Below are 14,256 nucleotides of genomic sequence, written 5' to 3' on the forward strand. Positions count from 1 at the left end.
ATTAAAATGAGACGTACGCTGGGGTAAAAACAATGACGCGTAGAATAAATAATAATAATAATAATAATAATAAATGTAAATGTAACTCGTTACTACCCACCTCTGATTGCACGTAATATCGTTATTGACGTTATCGCATGTCTTCCTTATATCATCCATCCCTAATAATGGTACACCTTTTTATTTTTGAATTTTATGACTTTTTTATCACAAGCTGTAACATCTGACATCCCTTTCTTTCCATATCTTCTACAATCCTTAACGGCTAACCCCAAAATGAACGGCATCATTCATACACATTTCTACTTAATAGCACGGAGTCCCGATGACATCACCCCACTCATTTGGTTCACACAAACACTCCTAGACAGGACTCCTTCACATGAAGCCACATATCCACTCGTGCGATAAATCATTTCCATCTGTATTGTGTGCTTCATTTTAGCCAATCCCATCATTACCATCTGCTGCAAAGCCCGCCCATCCCAACGTGACTGACTCGCAGAGAGCAGACGGAGACAGCAAATCCAAAGGTATATATACAGTATGAATGCTGAAAAGGATACTGTAACATGTGGAAAGTGTATTTACTGTCATCAGTTCCTTGTAGTCTGTTTGTCCTGTTTACTTCTAAAGTTGGTGTGCTAGCCCTGTTAGCATTATTTGCATCTGTCATTGAATGAAACCTTTATTGCCCCGAGAAAATAAGAAGACAATAAGACCACACCGACATCCGACAGCAGTGAAGATTTAGACAATACAGAAAAAAGAACAGTAGTTACAGCTCCACTGTGTAGTTTGGATATGATGAAGCTGTTATTCCAAAATAATTTCTCCCAAGTAAGTGGATTAGAAACCTCAATTTTTGTTTGTGTATTGGGGAAATATGATGGGATGTGCCTGCGTAGCCCACCTGGTAGAGCAGGAGCCAATAGAGGCTGACATGCAGGGTGAGATTTGTCAGGGTAGGGGTGCGTGGGATTTCCCCTTTCTGATCTACAAATCCCTGCTCTTGACATTATTTTCTATTGAATATTAACGTTCATAAATAAGTGTTTTGGGCATGATCAAAAATGTATTGAATATGTTGCTTGGCTTCCTTGTGTGCTTTTGCCAGTACATCTTGTTAAGACTCCATTATAACTGTTTCCTCAGATAAGGAGTATTGTAAGGTCACATTCGCTTTTGAGGCTACAAATGAGGATGAGCTGACAATAAAAGAGGGCGATATCATCCACATCCTATGCAAGGTACGTTTTCTGTTCATATTGCAGTCAAGTTGTGGAATTGAAAGGCAAAACACGTGGGCTTATAGATGCAATCACTGTGACATCACGCTAACACAAAAATCATTTCCAGGTGGACAATTGTCAGTGGATTTGAATTGTGGAGATATGTAAAATCTTTTTGTAAAAATCTGTTGTAATTTTCAGCTGTAACCGTAACATTTAAAGATATTTAGTTAAACACTGTTCTCCAATGTAATGTAAGGTAACCAATGTAAAAACCCACCTCTTATTAACATTTTAAAGCTAAATAGTTTATTAAAGTTCAGTATGACATACAGTGTTTATGACAGGTTAGGTTGTCTAGGTTAATGTCAAGTTTTCATTACAAAGACATTGACAGGTCATACTGTCTTGCTTAATGTCAAGTTGTCCTAACACAGAGATGGTTGTGCTAACTTTGCATTAACGGTGTGTAATCATTCCTCATAGCTCATCAGCTTGTCAGAGGCCGCTGAGCTGAGCCAACAGGGTCTGGGTGTCTTTATGTTCTGCCTGGCTACCATGGCATCTTTTATTCCTGAATGACAGTGACCCTTTAGGAGGGACACTATTATCCCATTCTCTGGAGTAATACAGTCAACTGAGACGACTGAATGGGGAGGATGTGGGACAAAAAGGTGTTACTGTTAATGAGGTATTGTACACAATCAATAAATCGGTGTCATAAGAACAAATGGTTCCTTTGTCATGGCTTAGACCCAAGACATCTTGGCAGCTGAATAGTATTGATGTCAGACATGGCATACACTATGCTTGCCCAATGTATATTCACACCAGCCAACCACAAACACACAGAGGAAGCTAGAGCAGAAAAAAAGATGGACAGCAGGGAAATTATCAGGAACTGTTGAACAAGATTTACAAGAAAAAACAAGATGCTGCAAATATGTCATTGGTGTGTGTATGGGTCATCCGATGTGTTCTCTGTCTGGCCATAACATGTCATCAACGTCACACGTGATATCCTTCCTTGCAATGCACCGAGGGGAAAGGATTTTTGGCATGACGCAGCCACCCACTACAGCATTCTGCAGGGATATCCACGCCTGTCACCTGTGGGACATTGGTTGAATTGGAAATTGAATTGTAATTGAAAATATATTAATCTGAAAACTTTTACAATAAAACCACAAACCTATTAGGGATCATATATATATATATATCTATATATATAGATATATATATATATAGATAGATGACAGGTTATTAGTTATTGTTGCTTGCTCTATTTTACACAATGAACATGTGAATGGTTGCATTTGAGAATATTATGATTCAATAGCAAATGAATGCAATCTATTTTGATCTGCAAGGCCATGCATTTTGTGCCAAAGCAATATGAAATGACTATGGTCATGTGAACAACTGTCTTATAGCTTGACCAAGTTTAATAGTCATTTCACAATTGTGCCAACGGTAATAGAGGATGTCTCCTTCAGTTTCCCCACCAAGACGGCTCTATATTAGAAAGCTGCTGCCATCTAGTGATACTAGATAGAATTGCTTGTGAAAAGATCAGAAATGGAATTGTTATTTTATTTGATCTACTTTTTTTTGCTGGAGCCCTTTTTACATATTCCTTTCTTCCTACCTACTACAGTACAATGAATTTAACATTGGACAGTGCTTTAAAGTTAAAGTGAAAATAAAGAAATACTTATTAGACAGGCATATTAGACGGAAAGTGACAAAGCAAAGATCACAAATTGATCACTAAAGTGTTGCCATTCCCGCTTTGTTCTCCACCAGGACACAGGAGAGCCCGGCTGGTGGCGAGGAGAGATCGGGGGCAGGGAGGGGGTCTTCCCTGACAACTTTGTTGTCATGGTGACTGAAGCAGAGAAAGAGGTAAGATCAGCGCATGAACAAAACTACTCCATTGGAAACGGTTTTCAGAACTGATTAATCATTTTGCACCGTTGATTATGGCTGGGTATTGTTAAAAAGGTTCTGTACCAATACTGTGACTTTGATACCAGTTCCTAAACAATCCTACCATCCTACCGTACCAGTTTTAAAAAACAACAATAAGTAACTATCTTACACATTAGGCACAACTCTTTCATTTCTTTTTCAGCTCCTGCTACGTGACGTAGAGTTTTTCCTGCGTGTCTCTATGACGTGTGATGTTAGACAGCCAATCAGTAGTAATATTATCTCTCGGTAGAAGCAGGCTGCATGCTTATTGGCTCACTGACGCTGATGACATTTACTCCTAATTTATCGAAATTGGGTATTGAATGACAAGGCGTTATTCAATACTTGATACAAGCAATATGATGATGTCACTTTGGGGTCTGGGAAATTGTGATGGGCATCTTAGAATACTTTCTGACATTTTACAGATCAAATGATTAGATGATAAAGACACTAATACAACACACACACTAAGGAAACGTTTTGTGTGTAGTAGTTCAGCTGTTAAAATGGATGTAATGTTAAGACCGGGTAAGTAGTTTGTTGAGTTTTTTTTCTGTGTGGGGATCTCTAACTACTCTGTGGAAATGTAATGTGGCTATAGTGCGTGTTTGTGCCTGCAGTTCTTCGGCCCTGCACTGGTATGAAAAGCCTGCAGTCATAGGGGAGATTACTGTAACCACTCTTACATAGTAGTCTTCAGAATGTTGGTTTTTGATGTGTTGTTGCCCTAGTAAGAGAGTAAACCAATCACATCAATGTATGAAATGGCAATTTGTTTTTACTTTATAAATAATACTAAAGAAACCATCATTAAAATGCTTTAAAACATTTAACTTTGAAGTGAGAAATATGTATATTATGCTCTTCCACATGAGCAATAATGCCTCTTGATAATCCGCCAGATGCCTCTTACAGTAGGTGAGTACAGATGCTGCCCTGAACTGGTCCCAGGCCGATAATCCTGAGGCTGCGCTCACTGTTGCTGAAGACTCCAACCAGGCTAACCTTAAGAGGATTATGGCTGACTTCAATCAACATATTGACTGCCACTCCACACCACTATTGACGTCACTGATAACATATAATTTCAAAGTAGCTTTATTGTCATTATATTGAAAACGATATAACGCAATTTAGTTTGCAGTTCTCTGTGGCATGAATACAGTTAAAAAAGACAGACAACAATAAAACATAGAATTACTAAGAACACAATAAAGTGCAATGGGATGTCCAAGCACAGCGGGCAGCAGGATTCCGAGGGCAATGGAACCAGTAAAAACTATTCAAGGATATGTTCTCCCAGGCATTTTTAATGATCATTGAACCAGCTTCTGAAAACTGTCCTCAGGTAATATTAATGTGTTAGAGCAGACTGTGTAAGCGGTCTCGGGAATGAGTGAGTGTGTCTGTTGTGTATGAAGGCGGAGTCTAACTGATTTTATGTTTAATGCAAAGGACATTGGAGCCCTTTGATGTTATCACAGAAAAAGGTTTGAGGTTTTCCACAGGCATCATTACTTCATTATATTCTCTCTGATGTTTATATTTTAGACTCCCGTGTCGAGAGGGTCACTGAGATCATCTGCCAAGCAGGAGTCAGAAGAGGTAAGTTGTCAGTGTCTCTCATGAGAGAAGACCACTTAGGGTCTTTGGTATATCAATATGTCTAACAGCCGGGTGGATTTGAGTGAACTCGCTATCAGCTCTGAACACGTGGTGTGTCGTAATAATAATTTAAAAAAAATCCCAGCTGGTTCTGACTGCCTTTGGATCCCTTTCAGTTCAGGTCTTGTATTTATGCATGTCATGGTCAGGTAGGTTTTCCTTCAGGTAAGGTTTCCATGGGTCCTTTCAAGTTGTAAGTGTAAAGCACACATTTGTTCCTGTGCTTAGTCCAGACCCCTGTTGCCTAATCTAGCTTGTAGTAAACCGAGAAAGACTTGGCTCAGCATCTTCGTTAAGTACAGGTGTAGAAGACCGTGGTCCTAGAAGATTCTGGAGGTAATAAAAAAGGCAATAATAGGTCTGAAAGACAGAATGTCAGAACTGCAATGATATTTGAAGAAGAAGATTAGCCAATTAGCTCAATGAATATGGGCAGAAACCCACATGACAGCATCCTTAAACTACCCTTAAACTAGCAAAGACACTTGCCTTGTTAGTTGTTCTTCCGCTAATCCCTCAGGCTTGGGATTTCTGTATTTGAGATAAAATATGTCAGTCATTCTGAGCTATTTTTCATCTCTCCCCCTCTCTTGCTCCCAGAAGCCGAAAAAGCCCCCTCCACCGTCAAAAAGCATAGGTAAGTAACACTTTACATCCTCCACTTCATTAAATCCTATCCACTCAGCAGTAAGTGTGAGCAAATGGTGCTACTTTGTGGGTGGCTCCAACAAAAGCTCACTAAATGTAATACATTTACCATATACTGCCTATGAATATGCAGAGGCACATTGATAGGATCTGTAGTTGTAGTATGTGATTGTGTGTTGGTTGCAGTCACCACACATTTCATTGTAACACATTCTCTCATTTAAAGAACTTGTTAAACATAAAAAAAGAAGTGTTTTCACTCAACCTTTTAACATTCAGTTCAGGGATTAGTAAATCATCCAGGCGTAACAAAGTGGTTTTCTTTCTGTAGACTGGTTCACAAATGTCAGATGTTAAGCTAATTCAAATTATGTTAAAGGGACTTCAACATGAAATCCGTTAAAAGACAGGGAAATAAAACAAAATAAAACAACCTGAGCGAATAAACTACAGCCAACAACACGTTCTAAAAGTGAAATTAAGTAAATTAATATAATGTCACTTTGCACTTATATTGCACTAGAATAACTAATTTTTGCACTTGAATGTAATTATGCGCGTAATTTCACTACTTATTACCGACATATTTATTAATACTACATGGTCAAATTACTAGCTTCCCTGCAGGAGGGGAGAAGACACTAAATCAATGGCCAATCTATGGCGGTGCGGGGGGGACCCAACACACAAGCTGCAGGATCGGGCGGGGGCAGAACACACCCACTGGGGGGGCGGGCGGTTCTTATCTGCAATGGTGGCCTAACAAGTGGCATAGCCGTTTAGAAATAACATAAAATACAATTTGATATACTACACAGAAAACAAACACTTTTAGGTCTTACCATTAGCTGTTAGACCTACTGAAGCACGGATAGTTTAGGGATGCTCAGTCGTGCATTGAAAGGGAATTCAAATGACTGGGTCTGCTTCAACTGTGGTCATTGGCTTTTTAAATAGCAGAGTAACCACAGAAATACAAGTCACACAAAGGGCCGAGCTCTAAATGTAGATGTAAATGTAAATGTGCTGTATTTATATAGCGCTTTTCCAGTCTTAACAACTGCTCAAAGCGCTTTTACATCTACAGGAAACATTCACCATTCACACACTGTGGCCGGGGCTGCCGTACAAGGTGCCACCTGCTCATCAGATAAACACTCACACACATACACACTCCGATGCGGGGAACTCGGGGTTCAGTGTCTTGCCCAAGGACACTTCGACAATGACTGCAGGGGCGGGGATCGAACCACCAACCTTCCGATTGGCAGGCAACCGCTCTACCACTGAGCCACAGCCGCCCCACCAGACTCGTTGTAGTTCCACTTAACACGTGAAAAGTTTTCAAAGACACCCCTGTTCCAGATTGACATGGCGGTTTCTCTTAGTGTGTTTTCTGGTTTTTCTTTCACCAAAACACCAAACAAATGCAGGTTTGTTTCATGTTGCGTCATTGTCACCGTTAAAGCAGCAATGCCTTATATCGGCACCAAGATCTACAGTTTGCAAAATGCACACTTGCATCATTGTTTTTTCCTGTCTGCACAGGAAGTAACCGAGTGTGCTTTCATGACCTGGTACCACATCATCGTGGTGCAGTTTGATGCGTGTATGTCTTTTTCTGAGACAGTGAATGTGTCCGTACATGACTTCCTGTCTGTGTTAAGATTCTTTTCAAGTGTGTATGTCTCGCCAGTCAAAACCACAAATAAGTGCATGTAGCTATACATGTACAGTACAGCGTGTGCCAGATAGAGATCAATATTAAATCTACGTGTATGGTACTTTATGTCTCCCAATGCCTGGTAGAGTGTGGTGTATGTGATGTGTGTGTGCGTGCTTTTGTCAAGCGAGCAGTAGTTTTGTTTCACTTGTGAAAGTGTCTGTGTGTACGTGCATGTTCCTTCTCATTGTCTGGTGAGTCTTGGATCAGACAGTCACGGTGACGTTCTGTGGACCATGTTCCGTTTTTCAGCTCCCAAGCCGGAGGTTCCCGGTGCCGACAAGAAGCCTCTTCCCATCATGCCAGAGTACAAAGGTAGGACCTCGTTAATCCTTCCTCACATCCATCTCTCCCGTCCTCATCCCACTTCATCACTTTGTACCCACATTTTAGATTCTAAAGTAAGCTCACAAGCAGTTCAAGTCAACTTTATTGTCAGTATGTGCCAGACATGCAGAGGAATTAAAAATGCGTTTCCCTTTGACCCACAATGCAATAAGTGAAATAAATATACCCAAAATATTTACAATACAATAATAAACTCCAATTAGTGCAAAGAGTGTATGCTACTTCTATTTTTTTATTGGTTTTATTTTTTTAATCTACAGAGTTTGAATAATTGAATTAAAGGGATAATAATTCATGGTGACATTATTAACGCGTTAAAAATCAGCATAGACAAAATTGATATATGAAATCAAAGTAGGCATCAACCATCCCCACATGATACAAAAGAATACTGTAAAACTAGGGAGGAAAATTCAATTAGAGTAAAATGAATGGGTTATTAATAGATAGGAATGAACAGATTTCCCCTGTGGTCCTTCTGGGATTGCCGGATGCATACACACTTGAGGTCACTTGATTTTAGTTATGTAATCATATCACATGGTGAGCTCTCTCAAGTTGGTTCCTGGCAAGGAGAACAGATTCTCCGGTTCTATCTTACTGCGTTGCACACAGGAAGGGGTGTGTGTGTGTGTGTGTGTGTGTGTGTGTGTGTGTGTGTGTGTGTGTGTGTGTGTGTGTGTGTGTGTGTGTGTGTGTGTGTGTGTGTGTGTGTTGTTTGGTGTGTGTGTGTGTGTGTGTGTGTGTGGTGTGTGTGTGTGTGTGTGTGTGTGTGTGTGTGTGTGTGTGTGTGTGTGTGTGTGTGTGTGTGTGTGTGTGTGTGTGTGTGTGTGTGTGTGTGTTGCATTTTTTCACCTTGCAAGAATTTCAGATCTTGTTCACTGGAATTTAGTTTTGTCAAATAGTTTTTAAAATCAATATTATGTATGTAACGACAGAATTTCCCCGTCGTGGGATAAATAAAGTATAATCTAATCTAATCTAATCTAATCTAAAACTGATTTACAATAACAGTGAATAAATAGTTATGAAATGGTGATAGGTAAAATAAACAAAGATTTTGTCAGAACTGGCACAACATCTAAACAAACAGTTATTGTTTTAATTGCAAAACAGTAATTCTAGGATGATTATGAAATTGATAACACCAATTTAATAACACAACAGAAAGCAGCATGACTACAAACAGTTTGGCTATAAATAAAATCTTGAAAGCTATGAAAAGCCATTTTGGGTCGTTTTTCCACTTTTCCAACCATCACAACTCTAGTTGTGGTTGAAATAAACCCAGTTTACTGAATTATATGTTCAAATATGTTGGCTCTATACACGCTAAATTATTCCTTTTTTAAATGGAGTCTGGTGGGTTCAGTGAATGCAATTTTGCGGATGTTTGTATGTGTCAAAAAAAGCAACAGAAAGGAAAAGTCGACCTCCTTAGAAGTCTTTCCATAATGTTGCACGTGGAATATTAATTGAGTTTGTCAGTCTCAAAACGAGCCTTTAGTGAAGGTGAATACAAGCGGACAAGTGCCTATTAACTATACATATACTATATATTATATATATATTATATATATATATATTAATATAATATTATTAATCAGATACGTATTAGGGACCACTAGAGTCTATAAAAGAGACTAGATACAGTATTAGGGACCACTAAGGTCATATAAAAGAGACTTCAGATACAGTATTAGGGAACACTAAGGTCTATATAAGAGACTCAGTAACAGTATTAGGGGACATAAGGTCTAATAAAGAGACTTCAGATACAGTTTAGGGACCACTAAGGTCTATATAAAGAGACTTCAGATACAGTATTAGGGACCACTAGGTCTATATAAAAGAGACTTCAGTACAGTATTAGGGACCACTAAGGTCTATATAAAGAGACTTCAGATACAGTATTAGGGACCACTAAGGTCTATATAAAGGACTTCAGAACAGTATTAGGGACCACTAAGGTCTATATAAAAGAGACTTCAGATACAGTATAGGGACACTAAGGTCTATATAAAGAGACTTCAGTACAGTATTAGGGGACCACAAGGTCTATATAAAGAGACTTCAGATACAGTTAGGGACCACTAAGGTTTATATAAAGAGACTTGATACAGTATTAGGGACACTAAGGTCTATAAGAGACTTCAGATACAGTATTAGGGACCACTAAGGTCTATATAAAGAGACTTCAGATACAGTTAGGGACCACTAAGGGTATATAAAGAGACTTCAGATACAGTAGTAGGGACCACTAAGGTCTATATAAAAGAGACTTCAGATACAGTATTAGGGACCACTAAGGTCATATAAAAGAGACTTCAGATACAGTATTAGGGGACCACTAAGGTCTATATAAAAGAGACTTCAGATACAGATTAGGGACCACTAAGTCTATATAAAGAGACTTCAGATCAGTATTAGGGACCACTAAGGTCATATAAAAGAGACTTAGATACAGTATTAGGGACCACTAAGGTCTATATAAAGAGACTTCAGTACAGTATTAGGGGACACTAAGGTCTATATAAAAGAGATTTCAGTACAGTATTGGACCACTAAGGTCTATATAAAAGGACTTCAGATACAGATTAGGGACCACTAAGGTCATATAAAGAGACTTCAGATACAGTATTAGGGACCACTAAGGTCTATATAAAAAAGACTTCAGATTACAGTATTAGGGACCACTAAGGTCTATATTAAAAGAGACTCAGTACAGTATTAGGGACCACTAAGGTCTATATAAGAGACTTCAGATACAGTATTAGGGACCACTAAGGTCTATAAAAGAGACTTCAGATTACAGTATTAGGGACCACTAAGATCTATATAAAAGAGACTTCAGATACAGTATTAGGGACCACTAAGGTCTGTATAAAAGAGACTTCAGATACAGTATTAGGGGACTACTAAGGCCTATAAAAGCATCCATAGAGCACCCTGTCATGGGACCTTTAACTGTGCTGACTGGCACATGCACACTAAACACCGGTGCTGTTGTATTACATGTCATGTCTCTTTTGCTCCCAGAAGGCTTTTTGAAATCAAACCCAGGGGTGGCATTCTGCTGCCTCTACTTGGTTTTCTGTGAATAAACCTGGACCCTCATTGCTCCTGTTTCGGAATCCCTGTGTGAAAGGGGCTACATGATAGTAACAGAGAGAGAGGGAGATCAGAACAGTGTTGTATGCGTAATGACATTTCTGTCACTCTGTTGCACAACTGCACTTTTACAAGCGTAATATCCGGGGAAAATTACAGTGTTTTCTATTTGGATCATTATGTTAATTTCAGTGTTGGATGTGTGGCACACTTGCACCGACACCACTCTGTTTCATCCTAAACTAATGTGTCTGTGTAGTTAAGAGCATTAAAAGTCCTACTAATTTTTGTGCTCTGGTACAGCAGCTCATAATGTTAAAGAGCCCCTGTTATACTTTTTTCAGTGTCATATTTGTACTCCTTAAATAGTTTTACCAGAATGTGGGCGAGACGCTTTTAAGAAATTGAGAAAAAGTGCTGTCTGTGGGAAAGAAAGCTCCACTTGAAGTGAAGTGGGTTTTGTTAATACTTTATACATGTATTACATACAGAAAAAAGTATTTTAAATGGCGGAAAATACCAAAAAGCATTGAAATTTGTCCTTGATTACCAATTTAAAAAAAAAGCATGAAACAGTACTGACTGTTGACTTAAAGTTCATCTGTGGAGCCACTTCATCAGCAGACAAGCTTGTTGAACATCAGTTTGTCTTACTTGTTTCAGCTCTGCACAAAAACAAATGGACTTTTTGTGACTCAGGCTTAAAATAATTGGCCTCAGTTTATGTGTATGTCATTTGCAGGAAGGTGATTAGTCAGATGCAATGTTCTCTTGGAGACTGTCCAAGATACAGTGGTATTTTATTATATACAGTATCTTTACAATATCTCTTCTCTGGAACTTTGTTTCTATTTTGTCAGTCACAATTTCATCAAAATGGGGTTCCATTTTACATCTATTCTCTCACCTCTATCAACTCTTCTGTCCCTGTTTCAGTTGACAGGCCGACGCCAGATCACAAACCATCCAAGCCTGCAGCGCCTTTGGTCCCGCCCAAGAAGCCTGTCCCCCCGCCTGGGAAAGGCAGGCTGAGTAGCGTCCCTCCTAAGAGGCCAGAGAAGCCTCTTGCTCCCTCGCCAAGCCACAAGTGAGTCTATTATGTGTCTATTCAATCTAGTCCAGCATTTGGTCAGCCAGCCTCCTTGTCCATCTCTCTGAGTGCCATTGACCTTTTATGCTATGAACTCTAGTGCTGTCCATACAGCACCAGTTTTAGTCCTGTTTTGTATAGAATAGAATGCCTTTTATTGTTTTTATACACATGTACAACGAGATTGAAGCAAAATGGCGGCAGCAGAAGTGGAACTTTATGTTGAAGGACTATTCTAAAATTCTGATGCCAAAAACAGAAACACCTGCTCGCAGACATGTTGATGCTACTCAATCACAGCTGTCGTCAGTTTACATTTGTCTGTCTGTCAGTGCTACATTAGGGTTTGCTGCTCTGATTGGTTGTAGGTCTTTTCAGTTGTGTCCAGAGGCATTTTAGTCACCGGCCTTGGAAAGAGAAGATGAACATAGAGGTTCAAGAATAACTTGCATTTGCAATTTGTTCTGGCGATGTCAAGCTAGAAGAGTCCAGTCATTTCATGTTGTTTCTTATCAATCTTTTCCATGTCTCCCTCTTATCTACAGGCACAATGGAGATGTGCCTTCCACAAGACCAAAGCTCGACGTTGAGCCATCATTGCCCCCCAAACCCAAAACTCTTTCTGGGGACTGGGGGGAGAAGTCTTCGGATGTGGGTATGTACAACTACGGTATTGCCTACAGACTGTGTCAAATTACACTCAAACTACTATACTATAACCCTAACCCTGAGGAGATTATTAGTTTTGCTTGACTTCTTTCAAAATTTTGAAATGAAACTGAACACAAATCTGCCTCTGCAGTTGAACTTGTTTGCATGCTCCATCTAAATACTGCTACAACTATTACTACCGTATTACTGCTACTCATGTTGTATTATGCTACTAAACAAAATGGATTACTACACTTTCTTTGGAAATTGGGGTTCATACATTAGTTGATTATCTTTATTTAGTCGGGGTGGGAGAAAAATGAAAAATGATTATCCCCAGTACCAACCTTGCAGTTGGGATAAAACTGTGGTATTTATAATCACCTTGCAGTCTCTGCTCTTTGTTGGGGCTAAGCTTCACACAGACACTCACACACACACACACACACACACACACTCACATTTAGTTCTGCGGCATATAGTATAAAAGGTTCATGCTGAAGTCAGCAGACAGCAGATCAGAGAGGCTGCCGTGGACACAACTTCTCATTACTGGAGGCTAAGTTAGTGCAATAACACCGTTGAGTAAAAAGAGGCAACACTTTATCAATGCACCTGTTTAACAAGCATACACATTTACGTAGACATGTTGAAAGAGATATTTTAACGTCTGTCCCAGTCTCCCGCCCACTGTCGTTAAACGAGCACGGTACGATTGCTCAGTAATGGCTAAGTGTGACAAGCTAAAACCAAAGCCGTCTGTAGTTTAGTTAAGTTTAACTGTTTATCTTAGTTTGCCACATATAATTCAATGTGGTAAATTCTCGTAAACTTAGCTGCAGATACACGCACACTCTGACGCACACACACACATACACACACTCACACACAGAGCGGTGCTCTGCTTGTGCTGCTAAGCCCGTGCATTAAAACAGTTGCTATGGGTGTCAGCCGCAACAACAACAACATCTAGTGTGTATTGAAGAAGTTAATCAGCTGATTGATGGGCAATACAGTGACGATGTAGTTGCGTTATAGGTTGAAAGGGTAATCATCAATGGGGAAACGCCAACACTGACGTCATCACACTTACTCCAGCCAATGGTAGACCTTTACACTGATGTCACAGAGTGACAGAAGGACAGCATTTTAAATAGTGACAACCAGAATCGGAACCAAGTTGCAATAATCACAAAAAATCCCTCCAACCCTATTATCAGGGTTTGTACGGGTGCTTGAAATGCTTGAATTCTGATGTTGTGTTTTCAAGGTTTGAAAAGTGCTTGAATTTTGGAGTCAATGCTGGAAAATGCTTGCTTTTGTATTTGATTTTTGCAATCTGTTGAATCAAAATATTATGATAAATCATGTCTTTAGCTTTCTGCGGAATGAGTGAGGACGAGCTGTCACAGACCGTGGTGAACTTGGTTTCATATTGGACGGTCAAACTCCATAAGAGATTTTTAGAATGTGTCTAATAGCCAACATCCAATATAGAACCAACTTCACCACGATCTGCCACAGCAAGTCTGCTGCCCTCCAGACAGTACCGCACGTACCTGAAACCCTCCCGAACATTACTAGCTATGTAGCTAGTAATGTTCACTGTAAGGTTGAGGATGGCCTTATATAATATATACACTGCTCTATTCCAGTAGATACATGTACATGTCTTGGCAATGAAATACATTTTTTTAACATTTTAACATTTTTTGTATTTTCTATTTCTCAGGCAGGTGCCTGTGTCAGTCTTCTTGGTTAAAATGGAATTCCAGGTGGTTGTTACTGTCTCAGATTTTGATCAAACCTTG

General features: G+C 39.4%; 1 protein-coding gene across 3 annotated transcripts in view; it reads left to right on the forward strand.

Moving 5' to 3' along the window:
- Positions 1-14,256, forward strand: part of cd2ap (CD2-associated protein) — a 90,714-nt gene that overhangs the window by 63,830 nt on the left and 12,628 nt on the right. For 2 of the 3 annotated variants that reach the window (XM_032511401.1, XM_032511403.1), the window contains 8 exons: positions 446-533; positions 1,156-1,250; positions 3,039-3,137; positions 4,761-4,814; positions 5,475-5,511; positions 7,498-7,560; positions 11,641-11,791; positions 12,340-12,449. In XM_032511401.1, the coding sequence (XP_032367292.1) occupies positions 446-533; positions 1,156-1,250; positions 3,039-3,137; positions 4,761-4,814; positions 5,475-5,511; positions 7,498-7,560; positions 11,641-11,791; positions 12,340-12,449 (697 nt within the window). The remainder of the gene's footprint in view (positions 1-445; positions 534-1,155; positions 1,251-3,038; positions 3,138-4,760; positions 4,815-5,474; positions 5,512-7,497; positions 7,561-11,640; positions 11,792-12,339; positions 12,450-14,256) is intronic. The other variant, XM_032511402.1, reaches the window with a different exon arrangement.

The sequence above is a fragment of the Etheostoma spectabile genome, unplaced genomic scaffold, assembly GCF_008692095.1.
Source record: "Etheostoma spectabile isolate EspeVRDwgs_2016 unplaced genomic scaffold, UIUC_Espe_1.0 scaffold362, whole genome shotgun sequence".
Taxonomy (NCBI): domain Eukaryota; kingdom Metazoa; phylum Chordata; class Actinopteri; order Perciformes; family Percidae; genus Etheostoma; species Etheostoma spectabile.